General features: G+C 42.2%; 1 protein-coding gene across 1 annotated transcript in view; it reads left to right on the top strand.

Annotated features, from left to right (window-relative positions):
• The window catches only part of RESF1 (retroelement silencing factor 1), a 45,438-nt gene extending 18,392 nt beyond the window's left edge, over positions 1–27,046 (top strand). Inside the window, exons 3-7 of the mRNA XM_086611192.1 lie at positions 15,947–16,031; positions 18,567–22,306; positions 22,363–23,919; positions 24,724–24,798; positions 25,989–27,046. Of these exons, the coding sequence (XP_086467318.1) occupies positions 18,607–22,306; positions 22,363–23,919; positions 24,724–24,798; positions 25,989–26,131 (5,475 nt within the window). The 5' untranslated portion in view covers positions 15,947–16,031; positions 18,567–18,606 and the 3' untranslated portion in view covers positions 26,132–27,046. The remainder of the gene's footprint in view (positions 1–15,946; positions 16,032–18,566; positions 22,307–22,362; positions 23,920–24,723; positions 24,799–25,988) is intronic.
• Positions 27,047–27,590: the final 544 nt, after the last annotated feature.

Genomic DNA, 27,590 nt, shown 5'->3' with positions numbered 1-27,590 from the left:
TATGTTGAAGGTGCTTATTCTTAGTTTATATTCCTATTTTTTTATGTGTATATAAATAAACTTTTATGTCCAGTTGATTTATGGAAAAAAAGTGGGAACTCAAAACGCGATATTAACTTAAATCCATATATGCAAGTGAAATGCATAGCTCCGCTATCAGCAAAGCATATTGGCTTGAATGGGGTGCTGCGTGCAGTTATCTCCAGGCTCAAGCCAGATTTCTTTGGCCAGCGAAAAACATAGAGCAAGCTGAGGTCAGTCTGTACTTAGCCAAACAGACAAGGCTCAATACCTAAATGGTAGTAATACGTTTATCGGTTAACCCTTACGGTTAAATCATCATCTTGCAAACTTGAGGCAAATGAACTACTCTTATTTTCTGTGCTTTCTGTGCCATGCACTACTTCCAGACTATTTCTATCCGTGATTAATTTATTTATACTTGTGTGGCGTGGGGAGATTGTTGTAGGACAGCCTCAATGCTGTTTGCATTCTCCACCAGCTTGTCCCAGGGCAGCCATGGCCTTGGAGCACAAGGATCAATTTGTAGCAGTCAATACCTTTAATGCCTTCAGCACACTGAATTTCATCACCATGTGCTGGGACAGTCGATTGATTAGCATGGAAGTGGTTATGCCAGGGAAGATGATGAGCCTTTAATTCAAGCATCTGTTATCTAACACTAATAAAACAGTAGTTCTAAATAAAGCATATCAGCCATGAGCTTTACAGTTCAATGCTGTTTGCAGCCCTGTACTAGGTGTTTCTGGGATGTATTTAATTTCCTTCACAGCAGCTGTAAGGTGCTGGATTTTGGATCTGTGGCTAAAACAGTGGCGGTAACACCACAGTGTTTTGGTGACTGCTGAGCAGTGCTTGCATGGTACCAAGGCCTCCTCTGTTTCCCACTCTGCTTCTGTAGGGAGTGGGGTGAGAGTGGGCCAGAGGCTGGGAGGGGACACAGCCAGGACAGGAGACTCAGGCTGGTGAAGGGGAATATTATGTACAGTATAACCTCATGCTCACCAATAAAAATACGTGAAGGAAGAAGAGGGGTTTGGCTTCCAGGGTAGCTGTTGCTCAGAGACTAGCTGGGCATCGATCTGCTTGTGGGAGGTGGTGAGCAACTTCCTTTGTGTTGCTTGTTTCCACCCCCTGCCTTCCCTTTCTTTTACCTGTTAAACACTCTTTATCTTAACCCTTGAGGTTTCTCACTTTTTGTTCTTCCAGTTTTCTTCGCTGTCCTGCTTGGGAGTGAGGAGTGGGTGCTGGCTGGGGTCAACCTACCACAAGCCCTGCTACAGTCATATCAGGGGAGTTGAGCTCCCATGGACCTATCTTGATAGGTAACTGGGGGGAGGCCAGCTCTGTGTTGGCTGTCACACCGGTAAATACAAGGTTTTGCTGACCGCAGTTCAAATCAAGGTACAATGCTGGTTTCCTCCTTATCAGTGGACCTGGATGAAGTAAACGTCAATGCTTTTGGAAAGCAGTGAGGTCTACTGGTGGCTGTTTTCTGCAGAGTGATCAAAGGACCTTCCACAGAGTTGACTTTGAAGTGCTGAATTTATATTACTAGTCTCCTGATCGGGTCACCAATCAAATACTCCTTCTTTGTTATCATTCCTTTCATCTCCTTTTGCTGTATACTTCCTCATGGTACTTTTGGATTACTGATGTTACTAGTCTCAAGGTGAATATTGTTTACTTCCTTCCATTAATCATGCTTAAGATCAGTCTGTTAGCAGGAGTAAATGTATAGCAGTGTTACCTAGTGGAGGATAGAGACCATGGCTATGCAGAGACCATGGCTATGCAAACATTACAGTGATGATTTTTTTTAGAGCTCAAGCACTGCAGTGTACAATTGTAGTAAAAAAATTAGCACAACTACGGTAATACATGGTTATGGTAAACTGTAGCAGACAACTATTCTGTTCATGTAGTTTATTCAAGATTGAAGCAGTTTATTAAGAATGTGTAATTAACTGACAATCACTCAACTATATCTCCAGAGTGACAACTGGTAATATAGCAAACCACAAAATGTGACACTTCAAAAATGGTAAGCATCTGCAGTTTCTGGAAGCACCTGCTGTTTCTAAACACCCTTCTTTTATCCCGGAAAGTTCTAATCTCTCTCTTTGTGACATCCGTTCCTCTCTCTCCACCTTCCCCTGATGTATGGGTTACAAGACCTCTTCTTGCACACACTTCCTGTGTGTGGGAGATGGGGATGCTGCAGCTTTGTGAGCATTTACTGTTCCCTACAACCTGCTGATGCCCATGCTGGTGAGAAGGCATCCCATGAGTTAGCATTTCAGCAACCTGTTGCCTTCTGTAGTTGCTCACTCCATTTGAACGGGTTGTCCATGTTCCCTGGTGAATCGCAGAAACTGATTGACAGGTGAGTAGTTTACCTGAGGATCACCGTGCAGGTGTCTTACCTGCTCTGTTGTTGCATTTACCATTTAACCAAAATGCTAAATACATTAATGCTAAATTAGCAGTTTGGTACTGCCAGGCTGCTTTTTGCAGAAATGGTAAATGTTTGCTCGGGGTTGGCCATTCAGTTACTGTCCAGTCTTGGCGCAGTGGTTCCCACGCCATGATTCCATGGCCTCCTACTGCATTTCTGTTAACTTTCACTTCCAGCAATGTGTAGGACAAGGGATGTCCTCTTGAGTGGTGTCAGTGAACTGGTTTTGAGTGTGCTTTCTGTACCCTCTAAGAGTCAACTGTTAGTGTGATCTTGGTTTGCATCTCACGAGTCCAATGCAATGTTGCTGAGTTTCACGCTCTCCGTATGTTTTCCTTGTTTAGGTGTTTTCTGGTTCCAGTGTGCAGACTTTAAGTTTAAGTTACAGCGTTCAATGAAAATGAAGTATTAAATCTTTGCTGGAATGTCTTACCCAATCCAATAGATCAAAAGCCTGTAACAATTTATTCTGTGGTTTAGGTGTTTATTTTCCTCCGTATATATTTTCCTAGAGGAGGATCTCTTAGAAAAGTAATCACTAACAAACATTGCCAATAAAAATTGAGGTCTTTCCTATCAGAAATGAATTTAGATGTTTTGTGTAAATTAAGGCTGTTAGAAAGCTGAAGCAAATATATAGCCTTCCACTGTTTTGATGTATTGTTCCTTTTCTCCTAGAATGAAAATCTGTAACAGTTGAACTTACTGGTCTTTATAGAGATGGCCAAAATTCCCCTCAAACTGCGCTGTGAGGTGCCTCCACAGAATCATTCAAAGGCATTGCATAAGACATGCCTAAAACTATCTGATAGAGAGGTGGAGGCATTTTAGTCGCATGATAGATTTGTTGAAGAGCTGTGCTGTTACTCGTGCATTCAATGGAGGTGTCCCTTCATTCCCTTTCTATACACTGTCAGTGAAGAATTAGCAGTTGCCTGTGTAGTTATTGCTAATGATTTGTGGGGCTTGTGGTCAGGGTGAGAAAGTAGCAGGCGAAAGAGTGAAGCAGGCATGTGTGAGGAGGAATAGTCTCTTAATTTTTCGGAGTCTTATACTAATCTTCTCAAACATTCTTCTTAAGACAAGTGCTTTCTGCCAAATATCACTTTTTAAAGTAGCATATTTTGTCCTATGAAAGTTATAAAAAAATTCTAAGGTGGTGATCACAGTTGCTGTTGTGAAAAGAGACTCAACTACAAGGTTCAAGCAAATTATTTATTTGAACTATGCTTACAGATTTAACTGCAAGGTTCAAGCCAACAATTTATTTGAACTACACTTGCAGATTCAATATGCACTGTTGCAGGTTTTACAGATACGATGGAGGATTGCACTATTGCAATTTAAAACCAAGAATACACTATTACAATACACTATTGCAACACACAAGAGGTTAATGAAATACGCTATTACAACACACAAGCACGCTAGATATTACACATATGTTAGTTATCACCTGTGGTTACAAACTTCCAAGCGTGCTAAATATTCATGTACTCCTCCAGGTAAGGGTTCTCAATCCCAGGGAAGTTACCTTGGCTAGTGTCCTGATCAAGGGGAAGGGATCTGCTCACAGGCCAGCTCTATAATTGGAGAAGGGACTGCCAGTTACCAACCCAACTCTTAGGGGTTTTATCCCCTGATTTACATTAACTGTGTGTAGGACTATGCCTGAGTGGATTATACCGTTATCTTCGATGTGGTGCAGTTTCCCCTTATCTTAATTCATCCATGGGTGAGGTTCATTTTGTATGCTTTACTTTTAACTTCTCTGCTGATATGTGATGGTCTGAGTATACAAGGTTGTCAACTGAAACTGAAACCCTCCGGCTTCTCTTTATCTTACTTCATCAGGCAACTGAATAAAGGTTGGACTGAGACTCAGGGCATGTTATTTGTTTTGGGATTTCAAGGCTTAACTCAAGTTTCATTTCTTTGAATGATGCAGCATTGTCCTGTTTAGTCTAGGGCTTATCGAACAACTCGGGGCTAAGCTATCTACACAACTCCCCATGGGCCGTCTCTGCAGAGGTAGAGCCCCAAAGTGATCCAAGGCTGGGTCACTTTTACAACCCCCCATGAGTCACCTGTGTGCACTAGATATTGCGGAAACTTGTTTATGATCTGTGAGCTGCACGATCCATACGTTCCACCCTGTGACCTGAGTCACAATTCAACCCCTTATATGTCATCATTGGCCAATGTACTGCTATGAGTTTAATCTGTGTGTTTTAGTAGAGCCACGTATTCCTCAGTTTCTGGGTGAGCCCTTACCTGAGAGATAGATTTTACAATAATTCCTTTAACACAACTAACAGTAATGCATGCTACAATAATACAAATGATGATAACTGTGGAAAAATAACGGAAATTGGGGGAATGGGAGAATATTGTCCCCCAAAGTTCAGCTTACATCTTAAACAATGAGCTGTAATATTAGAGCAGCTTTGAGGTGATACACAGTTGCTGTTCCCAGGATCAGAGTGCATGGGAATGGATGTGCGAACGGGTAACACCTGCATCTGGCCGGATGGAATGTGCAATATCCCTGAAATGGGGAGTAGAGTGGTGCGGAGGTACCACTGCTCGTCCCTGTTATCAGAGATAGAGTAAGATAACAGCATAACTGCTGTCAAGAAAGATGGATAGCAACTGCCTCCTCAGCAACAATGGTGGGATCGTACCCTGAAGCTGAACTTTGCTCATCATAATGTCATTGTAATATGTATGACTAGAATCGCTCAGGCTCCACCTGAAAGTAAAGAAATAGTATAAAATGGCTAAAAAGAAGGGGAATGTTAGGGATGAAGACTTCCATCGAAACGTGTCTGGGATCAGTCGATGGGCTGGACCTCTCTTCTCCCCCCATAGGGACGCCTATTGGGTAAGAGCTCTGTGTTGTGTGCATTTACTTACTAACATCTTGCTAGCTAGTTAGTATTATCGCTGATCAGTTCTAGTTTTATATTATTTGACATCAAATCTGTTTTCACAGTCATTCCCTCTCATCGGCTATCTTGGAATCTGTATCCTGTCACGAGCATCTGTAATAAAAATTGTTATTGTAATATAAGTTTCCGGAAACTTTATAATTGATATAATATAAGTGAGGATGACCCATTGCACTGCTGGTGAGGTCCCTGAGTTCGTTAGGCAATCACCCTCCAACTTAGTGGGCTGCCCAGGGGGGCAGGCGGGTTGGATACAAGGGTCTTGTCTTGGAAAACTGGTAGACTGGTCGAATTGTCCCTAACGTTTATTTATCTGACCTCTATTGGTCTGACTTGGTGTTATTTCGTGACACTTAGATTTGCAAATAATTATCTCTGTCAAAAAAAAACCATACAAAAATCAAAAAGATCAAGACTCCCGGTCTCCATTCTGGGTCTGTGTAGCTCGTCAATTCCTTCCAGGTCTAGTTTGTACTTCGGATTGATGCCTACGAGGTCTTCATGCTCTGTCTTCCCGATTGTCCCTTGTCCTTCTTCTACTGGAGCAATCCTATAATTTAAAGAGAAGAAAGCTACTCAAAGGTATATATGCTTGGCAGTGAATCGGTTAGAAATCTGGTATAATGCACCTACTACTGAACTCTGACCATATAGGTCAGATATCTTTTGCTTCGCATGCACACAGCCTCCTTGGATTGGTCAGTATCAGTGGAACAACTCTAATTTGAGGTACCTTGACCATTTGTCCTGGTTTTAGCTGGGACCGGGTTAGCTCTTCTTTTTAGCAGCTGGAAGAGCTCCGTGTTTTGGTTTTACTCAGAGGCTCGCTCTGAGAAGAATGTTGATAGCAAGCTGATGTTTGTGGTTGGACGTGAGACTCCAAGGACTTTTCAGTGTGCCGGAGTGCAAAAGCACAGCGGGATAAGGGGGGAGCATAGCCGGGACAAGGGGGACACGATTCCCCTTGTGATTTATGGTGGAACTTAAGATTGAGGGCCAAACTGGCCAATTAGTATTGCATATCATGCAGCGTCATGCCCAGTATAAAAGTGAGGGACAGCCGGAAGGAAGGGCTTTTTGCGCTTTGGCTCTCTTGCCGCTTTTGCTCTTCTGCGCTTTTGCTCTATTGCTTCTCCCCACCCTCCCCCCCACCCTCCCCCCCGCTGCCTTCCAGTACTCCCACTCTCAGAGTACTATCACTCTCTGCCCCTCTCTATTTCGGGGCCTCGTGTTCATCCGGGATTGCAGCTTTGGGACGAGACGGGCTGCGGATTAGAGGGGGTGGTGAGCATCTACACTGTGTGTTACTTATCTGTATTAAATTGTTCTTATCTCAACCCACAGGTTTCCTGTTTCTCCTTTAATTCTTTCCCTCATTCCTGGGGGTGGGGGAGGCTGAGTGAGTGGCTGTGTGGGATTCGGTTGCTGGAGCGGCCTAACCCACAACACCATTACAGGTTGACCAGAATAGTTCCTTGGAGATGAAATCTCCAATAGGACAAAACGCCTTTAGTTTTGCATTTCTGTTTTCACCCTATCTGTTATTGACAGTATATACCACCTCAGACAATCTCAAATCCTAATTTGATGCATGGACCTTTGCAAATCTTTTCATTAACCCTCTAATTGGTTCCACTGTTCCATTTGGCTGAGGGTAATAAGGAGTATGAAAGAGTGATACCCCTGATGGCTGGACACAAGGGAGCAGTGGCCGTGGGAGAATGGGGGACAGGGTGAGGTGGAAGCCTCACAGCTCTTGCCTGTTCGGGCTCAGCCATCCTTGCACTAGGCCAAACCTGAAAAAACGCCTGTGTCACTCCTCTTGCCATTATCTGGTTGTACCAGTTTTGGCCTAGTCTTATGTCAAGAGCCTGGAACAGTAACTCTGGGCAAGACAAGCTCATAAGGAAAATAACCCCATGTGAGAGAAAGTAATAGAAGATACATCACCCATGCAAGAGCAACTTGTGACGGTAAATCACACACCCTTTTGACAAAGTGAAAGAGGCAAACAACCAGTGACTGGCCTTTGAATGTCTATACTTCCCCATTTATCAGGAAGAATAATACCAGAAAGGAAAACAAGGCCGGTAGTTGCAGATACTATTCCAACGCCCAACTTATCTAAACAAAACAGACACCCACACATCCCATCCCATTAAAAGATGCATGACTGAGAGACTCTTTGGAGCTCCCTCTCAGCCAGACTGAGATCCCTGTACTTGCAGTGATGGCCCCTAAAATACCAGCAACAGGTCGTATATCTCCTATGTACATTGTCATGTTGTGTTTCCTAGTGTGTGTGACCGAAGATTGTTTGTGGATTGTGGTCAAGATTGGCAATTTATAAAAAACTGTCACCGAACACTTACCACCTGGACTCCTCTTCAGTGAAGTGGCTGGGTGTGGTGCATGACAGAAAGACCCAGTCAATACCTTTCCTCCTTGCCCGCTGCTGGAGGACATCTGCTGGGAAGTGTGAGCCGTTATCACTTTGGATGGTAGAAGGCACAGGCAAGATACTAATGTGGCGAAAAGAGACTCGGCTACAAGGTTCAAGTGGATGATTCATTTGCACTGCGCCTAGAGGTTTAACTGTAAGGTTCAAGCTAACGATTTACTTGAGCTAGACTTGCAGATTCAATATGCCACTGTTGCAGGTTTTTATAGATGCAATGGAGGAATGCACTATCACAATTTAAAAACAAAGTATACACTATTACAACATACGAAGTCACAGAATGCACTATTCCTGCACACAAGAAAGACAACACACAAGCTCACTAGACTTAAAGCATGCTCAATAATCACCCCTCCAGGCAAGGGCTCTCAATCCCAGGGAAGTAACCTTGGCCAGTGTCTGGATCAAGGGAGGAAGAATCTCCTCACAGGCCAGCTGTGTAATTGGAGAAGCAACTCCCAATTCCCAACCCAAATGTGAGAAACTAGGGACTATGGTATTGTTTATTAAGATTTATGTTAAGCCTAATGTAAAGGTTAGACAACCAAAGAAAAGATAACCGTAATTGTTTACACAAACTAAACTAGATACCGCTTGCGCAAGCTAAAACTATCTGCAAGATGTTCTAAGGAATTGACAGAGGCAAGGATATATGGGTGAGGGGTCAACTATTGTTTTGCTTAACAAAATATATATATATAGGCAAGGATATATGGGTGAGGGGTCAACTATTGTTTTGCTTAACAAAATATATATATAGACAAGGATATATGGGTGAGGGGTCAACTATTGTTTTGCTTAACAAAAAAAATATAGACTGCTTTGCTTGCATAAAAAACTTGCTTTGCTTGTTGGAGGCTCTTGCAAAACAATTACCACACATATATGAAGACCATATATGGAAAAGGTTATCTAAAGGTAACTGAGGAAGACTTCAAGCCTTCAGCCTCAACGACCACCAGAAGGCAGAAAAAGACCCCCTAACAACAACTAGGACATGCGCAGAGTACTCCACTAAAGACACGATTGCGGAACTGGAAGACTGATAAAAGGAGACTGTTTTGAATGCGAGATACGGCAGTTGGCGGAGCGCAGACTCCCCTGTCGTCCAGCGCTGTATTTGCTCATATTCTACTTGCTATAATTAATAAAATCATAATTGAATTATGATCCGTTGTGGTCCCAATTTATAACACAAATCACAGGCATTTTATCCCCTGATTTACTTGACTGTGTAGGTACTATGCCTGAGGGGGTCTTTGGTGGTGTGGTGGGAGTTTCCCCTTATCATACACAAAGTTTTCTGAATGCACAAAGTTGTGGGCTGAAACTGAAACCTTCCAGTTTCCCTTTATCTTATTTCAGGCAACTGGACAATGGTTGGATTGAGGCTCAGGGCGTATTCTTTGTTGAGGGATTTGAAGGTTCTTTGAATAATGCAGCACTGCTTTGTTTAGTCTAGGGCTCCTCAGGCAACTCAGGGCTGAGCTATCTACACAGCACTCTGTGAGTCATTTCTGCTTCAATGTGATGCAAGGCTGGGTTGCTTCTACAACCCCGCTGTGCCTCACCTGTGTGCTGGAGGTTCAGTGCCTGTGTGCTGGACATTGCCGAAACTTAAGATCTATGAGCCGAATGATCCATACAACTAAACCACTTCTTTAACACTTGAATGGTCCGTTCTCCGGATGCTGCCATGGTTGTGGTGGTTTGGGTCAACCCAGACACTACCTCTACTCCTAGTAGAATGTACCTATGTTGGTTAGATGTTGTGGAAAAATAATGAAAATAGGGGAAAGGGGAAAATATTGTCCCCCGAAGTTCAGCTTACATCTTAAACAACTGTTGCCTCAGATTAGAGCAGTTTTGAGGTGATACACAGTTGCTGTTCCCAGGAACAAAGTGCACCTGGAATGATAAGGTCTGCATCTGGCCGGATAGAATATGTGCATATCCTTTAGACTTGGGAGTAGGGTGGTGTGGAGGCCCCAAGCTCATCCCTGTTACCAGAGATAAAGAGTGTCCAGTGAAGATAACAGCATAATTGCTGTCAAGAAAGACGGATTGCAACTGCTTCCTTAGCAACAATGGTGAGATCATGCCCTGAAGCTGAACTTTGCTCATCATAATGTCATTTTAATATGTATGACTAGAATCACGCAAGCTCCACCTGAAAGTAAAGAAATAGTATAAAATGGTTAAAGAGAAGGGGGATGTTAGGGGCAAAGACTTCCATCGAAACGCCTGGGATCAGTCGACAGGCTGGACCTCTCTTCCCCTCCCCTCACCCTCCCGCCCCTAACTGGGACGCCTGTTGGGTAAGAGCTCTGTGTTGTGTGCATTTACTTACTAACATCTTGCTAGCTAGTTAGTATTGTTACTGATCAGTTCTATTTTTATATTATTCCAAATCAAATCTGTTTTCGCAGTCAGTCCTTCTCACTGACTATCTTTGAATCTGTATCCTGTCATGAGCATTTGTAATAAAAATTATTATTGTAATATAAGTTTCCGGAAACTTTATAATTGATATAAGGAAGGATGACTCATTGCGCTGCCTGTGGGGTCTCTGAGTTGGTTAGGCAAACACCCTCCAACTTAGTGGGCTGCCCAGGGTGGGCAGGCAGGTCGGATACAAGGGTCTTGTCTTTCTTGGAAAACTGGTAGACTGGTTGAATTGCCCCTGACTGTTATTGATCTGACCTCTATTGGTCTGACCTTGTGTCATTCTGTGACAGATGTTCTAAGTGGCCAGATATAATCAATTCGCCAAGTCTGCCAGAGCACCTTTCCTGCTGTGATATGCAAAGCTGGGGCTTGATTTGGATCATCCATTTCTAATTGTAAGCGGCATTGTGGACTGTGTGTTATTGTCTCTTCACAGTCAGCCAACGTGAGAGGCCGCCCTCTCGCTTGACACTCCTTGTACAGATTGACTTTTCAATGTGGCCACACCTTTCATGTAACCGTTTTCTCAATCTTCCCCACTCCTGTGCTTCCATACTTTCATCCGCTTTGATGCATGTATGCAGGTGAGGTAATCAACCTGTTATTCCAGTGAGCAGTCTCAATTAGGATTTTATTGTGTGCTTTTTACCTGTTCTACTTGTAGTGTTTTTCCTTTTCCTACTTCTAATAGTTTTTTCCAGTCCTTTGTTCTCCACGCGGGAATCTGGTTGACCTACCAACCGTTGGCTTCCCCATGTCCTATCCATTCTGTTGCCCTTTTAAACACTGCATAAGAGTCGTTATATAGAATTCGAGCCCTGAATTTCCACAGCTGACAACGCTGCTCATAGTTCCTCTATTTGGACACTACCTTCTCCCTTCTTAACCTCAGTTATTCCTGTCTTTATCTCCAGAGCCACTGCTGTATATTGCCAAGTGCGGTTTTTTCATACTGCAGAGACATCTGTAAACCATAGTCCTTTCGGGTCTGATTTGTCTGTAAAAGGGGGTGCTTCTAAAATAGGTGATGGTTTGTTAGGTTGACTAACATAAAAGGGTCTGCATTAACATCCTTTTGTAATTTAAATATTTTTAAAGGCCCATCAGTCATAGTAACTAACTGACCAATACCTTCCAAGTAGGAGTACCATCTCTGGACAGTGGGTGTTTGGACAGTTTCCTCAGGGGAAGGAGTCCTTTTCCTGACTGATTCCAAGAGAAGGAAAGGATTTCTAACAACCATATCTTGGCTCGTGCGAATTCGTTCAGCCTTTTTTACTGCTCATATTAGCGATAACATACGTTTTTTCCCAATCAGTGTATCATTGCTCCATATCATTGAATAAGTGAGTAGAGAATTCTAAAGGTCTATCAGGGCCTTCTGGTCCCCATTGATTGGGGGAGTTGCATTGGGGAACCATGTTCACTGAATCCCCACTCAATCTGTATAGGATCTGTCTGATGTATGGACCTGAAGTCTGATACATGCGTAGTTCTTAAATCAGTAAATTCAAGGCCTCCTCATGCTGAGATGTCCGCTGCTGCTAGGCATTCTTCTTAATTAAATTAAGGTCAAGCAAGCTGGAAATTGCCCAATGGGACAGTGTGGAGACCTTAATTAATTAAAGGTCAAGCAACTATGGAAATTCCGGGAACACGTTTTCACTAATAACCTGAAGTTTCCCAAGTATCTGTGTAGTTCCTTCTTATTCTCCAGAGTTTTACCACCCTCTATTTTATCCAGGATATCAACTGGTACAGCTATGGCTCTTTCCGACCACCAGACACCTAGAAATTTAACTTCTTGTCTCGGTCCTTGACATTTAGCAGAAGGAATTTCCAATCCCAATGAAGTCATTGTGGTCCAAGCCTGACTAGACACTTCTCTGACTATCTCTTGGTTGCCCCCACCAACTAAGATGTCATCAATATATTGGTACACACTTACCCATCAGGGACTTCTATTTCCTTCAATATTTTTATCAGTGCTTTATGGACAATAGTGGGAGAGTGTTTGTATCCTTGGGGAAGCTGGTTAAAGGTATATTGTATTCCCTCCCAAGTGAATGCAAATTGAGGTTTATCCTCCTCTTGAAGAGGAGTCGTAAAACCCATATCCTTAGTGTCCAATATGGACATCTATGTGTGATGTTCAGCTTGGATTTGGGTGACTAGGTCAGCAATGTTAGGAATGGCGGCTGTGAGTGGCATTGTATTACTATTAAGCCTCCTACAGTCAACCATTAGTCACCACCTACTGTCTGGTTTATGTACTGGCCATACTGGAGAATTATAGAGTGACCGTGTTCTAGTTATCATGCCACAGTTTTCCTAGTCTTTGATCACCTCTCTGATCCCTGCTTTAGCAGTGACTGGTAAAAGATATTGATTAACATTCATTACTGTGGAAGGAGGTAACTCAATGACCACCTCGGGTACCTGAACCTCACATGATGGGGCTCCAAAGCTCCACACTGTTCCATTGGGCAGTTTCCAGACTTTGTTCGTTAGGACATCAAATCCTAGTATATTACTGTCATAGAGACCAGTGACCACCTTTATCTTAGTCTTTCGATTTCCCCCTGGAAGCCAAACACATACCGTACTAACTGCTCTGATTTCAGGGACTCCAGTTACTCCTATTACATTTGTTTTCTTTCAGGTAGGGGCCAATCCTAAGCTTTTGGCTGTTCTTTCAGCGATAACACTTACTTGAGCTCCAGTATTGATTAGAAAATTTTCAGGTGTTCCTCTGGGGCCAGAGGCTAAAATAACATGCGGACCACAACAGGCTGGGAGAAAGTATTCTGATATTGCTCCTACACTCCTAACGTCCAGAGACATGCCTAAAACTATCTGATAGAGAAGTTGTGATGCAGGCATTTAGTTGCATGATAGATTTGTTGAAGAGCTGTGCTGTTACTCCAATGTGGGGAATTACCTAGTGATGAAGGGATATGGACTGCTACAACCCAGCCTGAACAGAGGGTATTAAAGGACAACACAAGGTTACCCAAGGACAAGATTGCGGTAAAGTTATAAAAAGAGGAACTAAAAGTATAAGAAGAGGAACTAAAAGATGGAACTAAGGGAAAAAATAGCAACGAAAGCAGAACACGTAAGCAGCCGCTGATTGGTGCTACAGGCGCCTGGACAGCTCGTGCTTAAGACAACTCTCCAATCAACTTCTGCCTAATTGCATGTACGGAAGTAAAAATCATATAAATATCGCTGTGTTTTAGCAATAAATTGACTTCTGTTGGAATCACATTGATTCACGTGCAGAGTCCATTCTTTTCCTGCACTCCTTCATGCAATGGGGGTGTCTCTCCGTTCCCTTTCTAGGCACTGTCAGTGAAGAATTGGCAGTTGCCTGTGTAGGAGTTGCTGATGATTTGTGAGGCTTTTGGTCAAGGTGAGAAAGCACGTGAAGGAGTGAAGCAGGCATGTGTAAGGAGGAATAGTCTTCGCTTAGTTTTTCGGAGTCTTATACTGATCTTCTCAAATGTTCTTCCTAAGTCAAGTGCTTTCTGCCAAATACCACTTTTTAAAGTAGCGTATTTATGAGCTCAATATGAGCCGGCAATGTGCTCTTGCGGCCCAGAAGGCCAACCGCGTCCTGGGCTGCATCAAGAGGAGCGTGGCCAGCAGGTCGAGGGAGGTGATTGGCTCAATGGCCGCACTCAGAGAGTAGTGGTCAACGGCTCAATGTCCAAGTGGAGACCGGTCACAAGTGGCGTCCCTCAGGGGTCCGTGTTGGGCCCGGCCCTCTTCAACATCTTTGTCGGTGACGTGGACAGTGGCATGGAGTGCACCCTCAGCAAGTTCGCCGATGACACCAAGCTGTGTGGTGCCGTCGACACGCTGGAAGGGAGGGATGCCATCCAGAGGGACCTTGACAGGCTGGAGAGGTGGGCCCGTACCAACCTCATGAAGTTTAACCAGGCCAAATGCAAGGTCCTACATCTGGGTCGTGGCAATCCCAGGCATAAATACAGACTGGGTGGTGATTGGATCGAGAGCAGCCCTGAGGAGAAGGACTTGGGAGTACTGGTGGACGAGAAGCTCAATATGAGCCGGCAATGTGCTCTTGCGGCCCAGAAGGCCAACCGCGTCCTGGGCTGCATCAAGAGGGGCGTGGCCAGCAGGTCGAGGGAGATGATTCTCCCCCTCTACTCTGCCCTCGTGAGACCTCACCTGGAGTACTGCGTCCAGTTCTGGAGTCCCCAACATAAGAAGGACATGGACCAGTTGGATAGGGTCCAGAGGAGGGCCACGAAGATGATAAGAGGGCTGGAGCACCTTTCCTATGAGGACAGGCTGAAAGAGTTGGGGCTGTTCAGCCTGGAGAAGAGGAGGCTCCGGGGTGACCTTATAGCGGTCTTCCAGTACCTCAAGGGGGCCTACAGGAAAGATGGGGAGAGGCTGTTCAGGAGGGCCAGTTGTGATAGGACAAGGGGTAATGGTTTTAAAATAGAGGGAGGTAGGTTCAGGTTGGATATTAGGAAAAAATTTTTTACTATGAGAGTGGTAGAACACTGGAACAGGTTGCCCAGAGAGGTGGTGGATGCTCCATCCCTGGAGACGTTCAAGGCCAGGTTGGACAAGGCCCTGAGCAACCTGATCTAGTTGGAGATATCCCTGTTCCTTGCAGGGGGGTTGGACTAGATGACCTTTGAAGGTCCCTTCCAGCCCTAACCATTCTATGATTCTATGATTCTATGATTCTCCCCCTCTACTCTGCCCTCGTGAGACCCCACCTGGAGTATTGCGTCCAGTTCTGGAGTTCCCAACATAAGAAGGACATGGACCAGTTGGAGAGGGTCCAGAGGAGGGCCACGAAGATGATAAGAGGGCTGGAGCACCTTTCCTATGAGGACAGGCTGAAAGAGTTGGGGCTGTTCAGCCTGGAGAAGAGGAGGCTCCGGGGTGACCTTATAGCGGTCTTCCAGTACCTCAAGGGGGCCTACAAGAAAGATGGGGAGAGGCTGTTCAGGAGGGCCAGTTGTGATAGGACAAGGGGTAATGGTTTTAAAATAGAGGGAGGTAGATTCAGGTTGGATATTAGGAAAAAATTTTTTACCGTGAGAGTTGTAAAACACTGGAACAGGTTGCCCAGAAAGGTGGTGGATGCTTCATCCCTGGAGACATTCAAGGCCAGGTTGGATGAGGCCCTGAGCAACCTGATCTAGTTGGAGATATCCCTGTTCCTTGCAGGGGGGTTGGACTAGATGACCTTTGAAGGTCCCTTCCAGCCCTAACGATTCTATGATTCTATGATTTATAGTTATATAAATTCTAAGGTGGTGATCACAGTTGCAAACTTAGTTTCCTTAATCCACCTAATAATGATGATGAACTAAGGTTGTATTCCTCATTTTTATGGTCTTGATAGTGACAAGAATTGCATTTTACTCTTGGCTAGAGTTGTATGTTGCAGCTAGTCAAAGTTTCGCCACTGTCTAGCAAGGATTTTACAGTTACTGCTAGTTGGCATCTTAGTCTTGTTTGCATATCTCAATCATGTTTCTGGAGCATATAAATGTCTTCAGTTTCTTCAGTTATCTAATTCAAGGACATGATTGTTTTATCCCGATTATTTTTCAGGTAATATCCAGTTTAACATTAGCAGTCCGAAATCTTTAGCTTGGATGCAAAAGCCTGTTTTCTCACCTAAGACTCCAGCACCACTGTAAGTATTGCCTTAATACTGTTGTTGATATTTTTTCTCAATTTCATGTGTGACTTTGTTTTCCCGTTTTATTTTGGTTTTGGTGTCCTTTGAGAGCAGAGAAAGTAAAAGAAAGAGTGAAGGAAGATAGAGCTATCTTTGAATCTTGATAATAAGACTTGGCAGATTTTAACTTTGTGGCTCTTATAGGCTAGATCTGAGCGATGCTTCTGATTCCTAAGTTTGAAATCAAGAGTCTTAAAAATCTAAAAAAGCCCATGAAAGAAAGTCAGGAGCCTTGGGTGATCTGGGAGAAACGACCTGAAGCGTTGTATTGAGAAATTGTATAATGCCCTGCACAAAGTGAGATGTCTCTTCTGTCCTAGGTGGGTTTGGCCATACTCAGAGGAACTGACTGAGATGCAAACAGTATTAACGCTTACAAGTTGTCGTGGGTTTTTGCACTTTTCCGTTTTTGAAGACTGAAATAGTGTTTGGCTTTGAAGATGATGTCTCTAACAACTTTCCAGAGGTTATTCAGAAGTAGCAAGCTCACTCAGCTGGGTTTGTTGGTCATTGTTGTGGTTTAGCCCAGCCGGCAACTAAGCACCACTCAGCCGCTCACTCACTCCTTCCCTTGGTGGGATAAGGAGGAGAAAATGTAACAAAAGCCTCAAGGAGCAAGACAAGGACAGGGAGGGTTCTCTTTCTGATTATGTTCATGGGCAAACCAGACTCGACTTGGGGAAAAATCATTTTAATTTTTTACCCATCAAATCAGAGAAGGAAAATGAGAAATAAAGCCAGATCTTAAAATATTTTCCCTCCCGGTCCCTCCCTTCTTTCTGTCTATACTTCCTCCCCCAGCTGTGCAGTGGGATGAGGAATAGGGGTTGCAGTCAGTTTGTCACACATTGTTTCTGCCATTTCTTCCTCCTCAAGGGCAGGACTCCTCACACTCTTCCCCTGCTCCAGCATAGGGTCCTTTCCCATGGGAGACAGTTCTCTACGAACTTCTCTAATGTGAGTCCTTCCTACGGGCTGCAGTTCTTCATGAACTGCTGCAGCGTGGGTCCCTCCTGCGGGGTGCAGTGCTTCACCAATGGACTGCTCCAGTGCGGGCTTTCCAACGGAGTCACAGCCTTCTTTTGGGCACAGCCACCTGCTCTAGCGTGGGGTCCTCCATGGCTGCAGGTCTTCATGGGCTGCCACTGTTAATCTCCATGGGCTGCAGGGGGACAACCTGCTGTCTCACCAGGGGCTGCAGGGGAATCTAAGCTCCAACACACCTCCTCTCGTTCCATCTTAACTGCAGAGTTATTTCCCTCACATCTTGCTCCTCTCCACTGCAACCATGCTGGGCCTGACTGGCCCAGTGAACTCTGTCGTCCCCAACGGGATGAGTTCCGCCCAGTGGGTGCCCCAGGATCAGGGAGCTTTGGAGTGCTCTAAGCCATGGCTGCTGCCCCCTCCCCACCCCCCTGCCAGATGAAGGGCGTGAGGGCCCAGTGCAGACGGCCACCCATGTCTTCCCCCTCTCTCTGCTGTGGGTCTCGCATGGCACAGCTTTTTTTCCTATCTTTTTCCTATTTTTTTCCTATTTTGTTCACAGAGGCACTGATGGACTTGTCCTTGGCCAGAGGTAGATCCGACTTACAGCTGTGGAAGCTTCTAGCAGCTTCTCATAAGGGCGACCCTTGTAGCCCCTCCCCTTCCACCAAAACCCTGCCACACAAACCCAACACAGTAATCAGTGTAGATTCTGGAGTGTTAACACATGAAGAGTTAGAGATTTGTGACTTAGTTGCATCCTGGAGGTGTACTTACTGCAATAGCAGAGGTGATGATGTTACCTCTGTGCTTCATGCTGAATAAGTTAATGCTACCAAACAGAATTAGGAGTGCTTTACTTGTAGCTACATATGCTCTTAACTGGAGTCACAGACTTGTGTTTCTCAAAAATTAGTAACTGCTCACAGTGTCAGGGAAGAGCAAATGACATGCAAAATAAAAACAAGTGGCCCGCATTATTGTGAGAGATCTTTACTGAACCCAAATTCATTTTCTCCTTTTGTTGTATTTGAAGGTATAATTGAAGTCCAGTTGTCTTGTATGAAAACTCTGACCTATATTATATTCTGTAGGTGTTTCTTGCGCTCAGCTCTTAAGCATTGCTTATTGTATCATGCTATTCAAACACACTGGGTTTTTTCCATCATTTTTGGATGACAAGGTAAATATAGCAACCTATCATTAAATTAAAAAATTAAATGACAGTAAAATTGTCAGAATAATGTGAGGATTTTGTTATTCATTAGGCAGTCAATAGAATTGTTAGTTGCTGCTCTGTCTTTTTGTACCTTAACTGTGTTCTGGGAAATAATTTATGCAACTTGACACTGACAACATCGATGTCCACAGGATATGCTAATGGATTTGCTCTTCTGCCTAGCAATTTAAATTCAACAGTTCTGTTCATGATGTATTCTAAATCACTTCTTGGTAAGTTAAATAGGTTTTGATAGAAAGATTAAAGTTTGATTTTATTTTTTTTAGCATTTTGTTTTTTGGCTGAAGAAAAAGAAATCAAGAAAAGATGGACTGGAATGCAAGACCACTCCAGAATGTTGATGCAAATAAGAACCTGCAAAGTGAAGCATGTTACACTCAGTTGTTTTCTAATGCACATGCTTTTCCTCAGACAAATGCCTATTCCTCTAATAACGCATGCACTTATGTTGGAAATAACCAGATGGCGTATGTGCCAACTAACAATGTTGCCTTCCCTCCTGTAAATGGTGCAGGATTCAAAACTGCAGATCAGGCCTTACCAGGAGCATCCATAGCTGGTAGTGATTTTTTTGTCTCGAAATCGGTTGATCGACGTTCATCGTCCTTTGTGCCATTAGCTCCAAAACCTCCCAATCAGGCATCACGTTTGCGGCCAGAGATGACTCAGCCTTCTTGGCCAAACTCTAATGCCTGCACTTACCCCTTTAGAAAGTTACCTCCCCCATCTTCTCAAATGAACACAGGAAGTAACTTGAGGAATGTACTTCTGGAACCTCAGTATGTCTCCACAAACGGTTACACTGTGCAGCCACAAATACTGCAGCATAATTCTGTGAGAACTTCAGTGTTGTATCAAAGTAACGTCCATTCTCAGAATAATTCTGTGTCTCTTGGTAGATCTGGGCAACATGTCCAAAACCAAATATATCATCCCAACATTCAGTTTGAAGTTTCACACTCGCTGAATCAAAATACTGCAGCAAATGTACAGCAGGTACAATATCGACCAAGTCAGATGGGATCAGAAGCTCCTAGCGGATGTTCTGCACTCTCTTTGTTGCCTGCTAACTGTGATTCCAGAGCTGTAGCACAGTCTTCAATAGGTGTACCACAGGAAATTCAAAACGTGCCTAATGGATACACCTTTAGCCAACATAAGCTCCCAACAGATCCAAAAAATGCTTCTGGTTTTAACAGTGTTCAACAACACTGTCAGAAACAGCAATCTGGAGAAGTCAGTCAATCTGTTAGGAATGTCTGTAATTCAAGTGGAACAGCAAATCAGTCTTTTAGTGAAATGTCTGTGCCATCCCCTGGCATTTCCAAAGAACTGTGTAACATTCTGCAAGAACTGGAAACTCTGCTATCTGCTTCAAAGCCACAGAGTGATCCTGCTTCAGTTCAAGAAAGTCACACTAGTAGTTTAATGAATGAGCCTGTTAATTCTCAAATTTCTTCAGCAGCAGCAAATGGAAGAACAATTACAAAGGACAAACTAGCTTGGGAAGCTCAAAGGCTGCTCACTATTAAAAAAAAGTATGTCCTGCTTGAAAAGATGTATCGTTATAGAAGAAAACTCTTAGCAGCTTCAGACTGTAACAAAAGTACTCCGCCACTTCCTTCAAGTTATCAAGACACTCTTACTGATTGTCTTCCACAGATGCCCATTCAAAATGTACCACCTTCCCCATCTGAAACAGCAAAGACAGAGAGTCTGATGATTAACTCTTCACCTGAAGAAAGACAAACCAAAAACGTAGCCAGTACTGATAACAGAGGATTAGAGGTGACTCAAAGTACCCCTCAGGTGGAGCAGAGAAGCCTTTCATCAGGCTCTGCTCCTATTCCCTCTGAGAGCAAACTCCCAGCTCAATTAAATAATTATGAGAGCACTCCCATCTCAGAACAAAGGGATGCATATGCCTTGGCCTCTTCTCAAAAAACTGTGACATCCTTGAGCAATGTTTCATGTTTTAGTCTAGTGGATAGCTCTATCAAAACTGCATCAAAGAAAGTGCCAGCTAACCCCAAGACCTCATCATTTCTTCAGTTTGTATTGAGCAGCACAAATGTATTGAAAGAGAAGACAGCTGGTGCTACTGCTGATAAAATACTGACTGATCTCCTGTGTAGTGAAAAACCACTGGTAGATACATCTGCCTCAGGTGGAAACTTAGTAAAAGACACTAATGAGAAGAACGTAAAAAGTTTAAAAGGTGAGCAGACATTTATGGTTCACACAAACTCTCCTGTATCAGAAACAAATGAATCTGGTGAAGCTAAATTCCAGAGTGATGTAGCTCAGAAAAAAACACCATTTACTGAAAATACATCTTTTAAACAGACCAATCATAAATACTCTGCATGTCTGGGCTTGCGGGGAAAGCATCAGTCAGAATCTGTGAGTGTGCAAAATAGCCAGCCAAATGGAAGCCCCACAACAAATCAGATTTCACCTTACAACCAAACCACAAAAATTGGAGAACAAAATAATGTTCTAGTTAGTACAGATGAAGCAATTTTGCCTGTAACAACTGTTTGTGTAGGACAAAAACTTGATACATTGAATTGCAATTTGATAAAAAGTTTTGAACTCCAAGTTGCAGTTGTCTCTCCTTTAGTACTTTCTGAACAGAGAACACTGAGTGAGCAGGCAAGCCAATGTCCAACATCTGGAGGTAAAACCAATCCCGTGATTGACTCAGGAAGCACATGTAGCTTGCAAGAAGAGGGGAAAAATGGTTCAAGTGTGGTAAATACTGATAAAGGAATGATAGAAACTGTTCAATTGTCACCCAGTGACTGTGTTCTGGTACAGAAAGTGGACTCACATTTACAACAGACCAAATTAGCAAATTCTGGAAACAGAATAGTAAAAAACAGTGTGAGTGCAAATGATTCATATGATGGAAACCAAAAGAAAGATAGTCAATCTGCACAAGATACCAGAGAAAATTTGCAGGCTGGATTACAAAACAAGCCTTCTCTTCCTGAATTGGGCATAAATTCTTCTAGTCGAGTCTTTCAAGAAGGCGTAAGTGACCATAAAGACAAGCAAGCTGTGTTAAAGACAGGAGATACATCCGCATCTGTGTTGGAAGAACAGATGTTTTGTATTTCTAGTGTATGTTCTCTTGTTGAAGGTGATACGTTTTATAATCCACAGATAGCAAATATCTTCAGGTCAGTCCCTGAGACAGATACGTTAAATGGTACCTCATCAAAAGGAAATGCATCTGACCCAAAGCAAAAGGAGCAATGGCTCAACTTGTATAAAAATGAGCTGAGCAATAACACTCCCCAAAGAAAGAGCTTGCTGCGAAAGATGTTTGAAGAATCACCAAGCTGCATGAGTAAAGTAGGTAAGATTTTGGATGGTATCACAACTAGTCACTTGGAGAAAGAAAGCAGTGATGAGCCTCTTGAAACAATTTCTACCTCAGAACAAAAAATGTCATTCAACGCATCTTTCAAGCATCCTGAAAATGACTTGGAAATTCTTGCTGGTGTAAACCAGGAGTTAGCTCAAAATTCACTAGATTTCTCAGTCAGTGGAACTTCTGAAACCAATGCATTCACTCTTCCAAGAGATAACAATGAACAAAATTACATGCCCAGTAAAAGTAGCACAGAAAAAGAGATGAACCTTTTTGGAGCAGAAATTAAATGTCTGAGCAATCAGCTGTCTGAACTAGTGAAAGAGTTTCCGTTTGGCATTGAAGGTGCTGATATGCTGACAAAAGAAGTGGTACAAAATGATTCTGTGGCTGAGTGGGTGGAGAATCAACCTCAAAAAGAGGCTCAGATTGGTGACAAGAATTCTCATTTGAAGGACCCAGTAGATCAGATAAAAATTTCAGTGTTAAGCTCTGATCAGATGCGAGAACTGTTTCCTGACTCCAACTGGCATTTCTTTAGTGACAGCAAGAAAGTAGAGAGTCAACAATCAGGAAAGGCTTCATCGGAGAACGAGACCCTTGAGGGCAGTATTCAGCCTAGTCAGAGTCTGTGCGAGAAGGAAAAAACACCACAAAAAACCTCTAACCTCAGGAAAAAAAAGATTGTTCTTCAACGGGGCAGCTATCTGTAGCGTGTAAAATGCCACAGTGCCCCTTTAAAACTGGAGTGTCTGGTTCAGAAAAAAATGATCATCAACTTTCAAAAGCTGAAAATACCAGCTCTGCAGAGAGACAGGAAAACAACGGTAAATCTGATGCCGTATTGAAGAACAGTTGTGCAGTGGGAAACTTGCCCATTTCTGAAAAAATCCCAAACAGTGTTAGCGAAAGTCAAAAAGATATTTGCAAATACACCCCTGTAGTGAACAAACAGGAAAAAAACGGACCACTTAATTCCTCTGAAAACCACGATGTTTGTAAATCTAAAAGGAGTGACCGGAAGGAAGAGCTGCAAATCGACAGAGGAACCCCATTGTTATGCAAAGAATTTCATTCTGACAAAAAAGAACATCAGACAGTCTCAGAAGAGTTGTCAGAGAAGGCTGACCATGCAGATGCAGACAACAGGACAAGGACAACGTTACCCAAAAAGAAAGAGAAGGTTTTCAAAACGAAATCCCTTTCAAAAGGTAAAACCAAAAGAGGTTTGGCCATGAAATCCAAAACAGATGTTCACAAATTTACAAAGTCAGAAACTGTTGAAGTCAAGCATGCTGAAGTCAATCAAGGACAAAAAATTAAAACCTGTGAAGAGAACTCAGCTGAAGAACAGAACTGTAGGAAACAAAAAGAGATACTTGGGCAAGAGATAGAAATTAACATCAAAGAAAAAGCTAAATTATCAGTTGAAATAAAACATAAAAAGCTAAATAGTTATCGTGCTGATGCAGTAAAGCTCCCAGATTTCAGCACTGTAGACTTAAAAAACCACAAATATTCTCAGCATAAATCTACGAAAGTTCATCCTTCACAGGAGCAGTTGTACAAACGGAAGAGGAAGGAAAATATGATTGGGAGGAGAGACCCTAAGAAAGCAAAAGTGGAAGAGGAAGGACTGAAACAATCTGAAGCAAAGAAGTCCAAGCAGCTTTCACGTAATTGCATGATAAATACTGACAAAGCTAAAAAACTGAATGGCGAAAATGGCTGGAAACCGAAGAGTTCATTAGCAGATCGCTCTGTCCTTAAACTCCAGAGAAAAAGGGCTCGATCTTCTACCATCTCCAAAAACTACTTTTCTAACAAGGAGAGACGTCTGGATGGTCAAAGCAAAGACAAGTGCTCTGAGAAAATGTTTCCTGATAAAAACCTGCTGTACTTAAATAGAAGAAATAACAGATTAAAATTGCACCTTCAAAAGGAACCAAAAAAGCAGTACCTGAACAGAGTTGCATTTAAACGTACGACACAGGAACGCATATATCTGACAAAATTAGAGACATCGCCTGTCAGACCTGTCCACCATATAAAGCCCAAAGCATCACAAAACGGCCCAGATGCAAAAAGAGACGCTTCTCTCTCAGAAGTTGAGAAATCAAGCAAACTGGAAGTACTTGAATTTAAGCTGTGTCCAGAGATACTGTTCAAAGATCCAACCACTGATGAAGAAAGCTTAGCTGCAAAGAATGCCATGGAAAGAGAGAAAGCCGTTGTGACAGGTATGATGCTATCTTGGTTGTTAATTTGTGAGTAATTAAACTTTAATTAAAATTTAAACTTTAATTAAAGTTTAGTTTAATTTGTGAGTAGTTAAACTTGCAAGCAAAAAGTATGGACTCCTTTTTAAATTCCTGTTACACAAAGCTACAGACAGTGAAAATGTGGGACTCTAGAAGGTGAAGGTTGATGGAGCTTAACTAGCTTGCTGACAGACCGTAGCTGCATGTTAAGCTGAAAAAGAACATGAGACTTTTCCTTCAATTTAGTGTTTTATTCTTTTTCCTCAAGTTTTATAGAACAAAGAGTAGTTTAGAGCGTGGCAGTTCCAAGTCACTTTGCAAGAAGGCTTTCTAACCTACCTGTAGAAGATAGCTTGGCTGCTACTATAGAAAGCAGATTCCCTTGGCATAGTTACCAAAAGTGATTTGATTTGTACTCGGTGTTCACCTAGTTGTCTATAAATCTGGCTGGGTAGGCAGGAGGGTGAGAACTTTTGCGGCATTGAGGAAGAGAGAGGGCACCTTTGCCATCTTTGCTTTAATCTGCCTTTTTGCCTCCTCACTATCCCAACTCTTTTAACATTTTATGTGGTGCGTTGTGAAGCATATTTGTGTCAAATGCTATGTTTGATTTTAAATATAACCAACTCTTAAGCTGTACATAGCAGCCTTTGCAGTCATTTTCACAGCCAAAGGAAATTTCCTTTTGTGTGTGCTAGTATACGTGTTAAATCTTGATGCTGAATAGAGACTAAAACTTGTGATACAGGAACGTCAAATACATTTTTTACATTTTCTCTTTAGGTGTCAAGAGTAAAAAAGAAGACTGGTTAAAATGTGATACAGTGAAGCAAAAAAAGCTGGAAGAGACCTCTACAGGTGAAATGACTTCTAATTATCTGTTTTGAAATAGAAGTTGAAGGTTCTTTGCTTGGTTTTAAGTGTTCCTTTACAGTAGCAAACCTTTATAAAGTATTTTAACTTATTCTTTACTAGCTCTGCTGCTGAAATGGATACTGTAGGGCAGACATAGGAGTTTCAAAGACTGAAGATTTTTATTGCCATAAGAATATTGTTGAGGATCATTGGAATTTTCCCGCACATGGGTGTGCAGTTGAACTGGAGGTAGCACTGGTGACAAAATTCAAGTACAGTTTTCAACTGCAGGTAAAGACTAACCTCTTTCCTACTTTAAAATGTAGGAAGTAACGTAACAAAATCTAGTGTGAGACTATAAAAACAGAAAGTGATTTTTCTTTTTTTTTAAATTTCGTTTGGCTTTCACAGTAAGATGACGCACATGCACCCATGCTTACAGGTACTGGGACCTGTGTGTCCCAGTAGTCTGAACAGGATTACTTGTACGACACACAGAGGAAAAGTGGTGCAGCTACTACATCTTCCTTGTTTCTCTTGATTGGCAAATTACTTTTTGATCTTTTGTACCCTTAAGGAGTCAACAGTTACAACAGTGGCATCTTTCATCTCAAGATCTTGGTTATTCCATCCTGTGTAAATCTTGGGTGAGGTTGCTCCCCGCTGTCTTTGTTTCTTTGCTTTAGGTATCTTTCTAGCTATAGTCTTGTTTTCCTCCTGGACTAAGAGAAAGCAAAATGGTGCATTCAGCATTCTATAACCTTGCAGCCATCTTCTTATCAGAGTGCAAGTCCTCTGCTGACAAGTTCTTCGCGTTGTGGTCTTGATGCAAGCATCACATTTTGCAATGTTTACATCTTTTATTGCTGTTGAATGTGTCCTTGGCTATGGGTGTCTGCCATTCTTTTAGCCCTTCCTCTTGTTTCTTCTCTTACTTTCACAAATGCACATTTTCATTCATACCTTTCTTAATATTCTTTAGCAATTTGTCTTACAAAGACACTCAAATGACATTTGGTGCTTTAAAGACACATTGGAGGTTTAAATCAATCTGAGGTGTCTGGTGCTTTAGGAAGGAAGTTTGTGGCATCCTTTTTGACAGTGGGTGGCCTTAAGTACCACATATGTAAGGAGTAGAGTCATTTGAAACTCTTCGACTTTTGCTTTAAACTGCTTCTCTGTCTGTCTTTCAGCCGAGGACAGTATTCCACTTGATACAGCTATACAGATCCTGGATGGAGGTGGCGAGGCTCTTCACATTCCAGTCAAAGACTCAAAAGAGATGTTTCATACATACAGGAAAATGTATCTCGAAAAAAAGATGCGAAAGCCTTGATAGCTCTCTGGTATCATAGGTCTTATTCAGCATCACTGGGAAAAAAAATGCCAACACTAAAATGGTTTTTCCTATTTACTTCATATTGTAAAAAAAAAAAAAAAATTTTTGGGGGGGGAGGGTGTTGAAATTTTTTCCCCTGTTCGCCTCGATATTTGTGAATGATTGAGATGTTCCTTATTCTGTATTTATTGCACAAATATGCTTTGGTGCTGAAAATGTCATTGTCAAATGTATTGTTTCTTTTTGGCATATATGAATTTTTTTTTCAAGATACAGAAGTTAGTTGAAACTTGACCAAAAAAACTCAAACTCGTTTAAATTGTCAGAGTCTGTTTTCTGATTCTGGAAAACTTCTTCTTGTACTTTTATTTGCTGGCAGGGGAAAACATTCCTACTTGAAAGGGATTGCAGTGGATTCCCAAGCATTACACCTTTATTTTCTATTTATACTAGTCTGATTGTTGTGCTTGTAACAAGGCTTCCTATTTTTGTAGAAACTTTTTTTTTTAACTGAGAATACAAATATAAAACACTCAAACATACAGATCAGGGGATACTATGAAGTATTTCTGCTGCTACCCAGTTTTCTTACGTTTCTTTTTTGTGGAACTTGAACTCTGAGTTCTTCATCTGGACACAATGCTGTAAACTGATAGTTGACTGACAACTTTCCTTCTCTTGTGTTTGTGTGTCCCTCTGCTTTCCTTACACTTGGAAGTGCAACTGTTGAAGTGCAGGGAGTTTGAATTCACTTTTCACTGGACTATGTTGCTCACTTTAAACTGGCATTAATTTCCTTGTTTATAAAGTGTTAGCTGACCTTTGATGACACATTCACTGTGACATAAGAGTTGTATTTGTTGCTGGATATCTTTTGTTAAGTGCCTTTTCATTATTGTTCAGAATTTTGCATTGAATCATATTTTTTCAGAAATTTGATACTTGTTTTTTTTCTAACTGTTTAAACCTTTATACTGGAAGTAAAAACTGTAGATATTTCATTGAATGATTTTTATACTTGAAATAAACTTTTGAAGGCTTTGCCTTTTTTTCAGTTTAAAAGTATAAAGTTGTGTTTATTGCAGTTAGTTAAGTAGACATTGAAGTATAAAGTTGTGTTTATTGCAGTTAGTTAAATAGACGTTGAAGATATTCCTGTAGGTGCAAAGTAGCTTTAAAGCAAGTGCCAGATATTCCCTTTTAAAAGGTTTCATAGTTGCAAGGGAGGACTGGACTTGAGTCCAAGCGTTTTCCAGTAAGCTCCTAACGGTATGTACTTCAGGAGACCACATCAGGTATGTTTTTCACTTCGGCATCTTTTTTTTCTTTTTTTTTTTCTTTCCTGCTTTGACAAGGAGTTGGAAATTGATGAATTCGCATGAGTACTTAAAAAGCCTTCAGTACTACTCCATTTCTGAAGATACATGCTTGTAGGCATCTTGGATATAATTACCCA

The sequence above is a fragment of the Tauraco erythrolophus genome, chromosome 4, assembly GCF_009769465.1.
Source record: "Tauraco erythrolophus isolate bTauEry1 chromosome 4, bTauEry1.pri, whole genome shotgun sequence".
In the NCBI taxonomy this organism is placed as follows: Eukaryota; Metazoa; Chordata; class Aves; order Musophagiformes; family Musophagidae; genus Tauraco; species Tauraco erythrolophus.
Note: the sequence above shows the minus strand (reverse complement) of the source record. Positions and strands in the feature narration are given on the sequence as shown.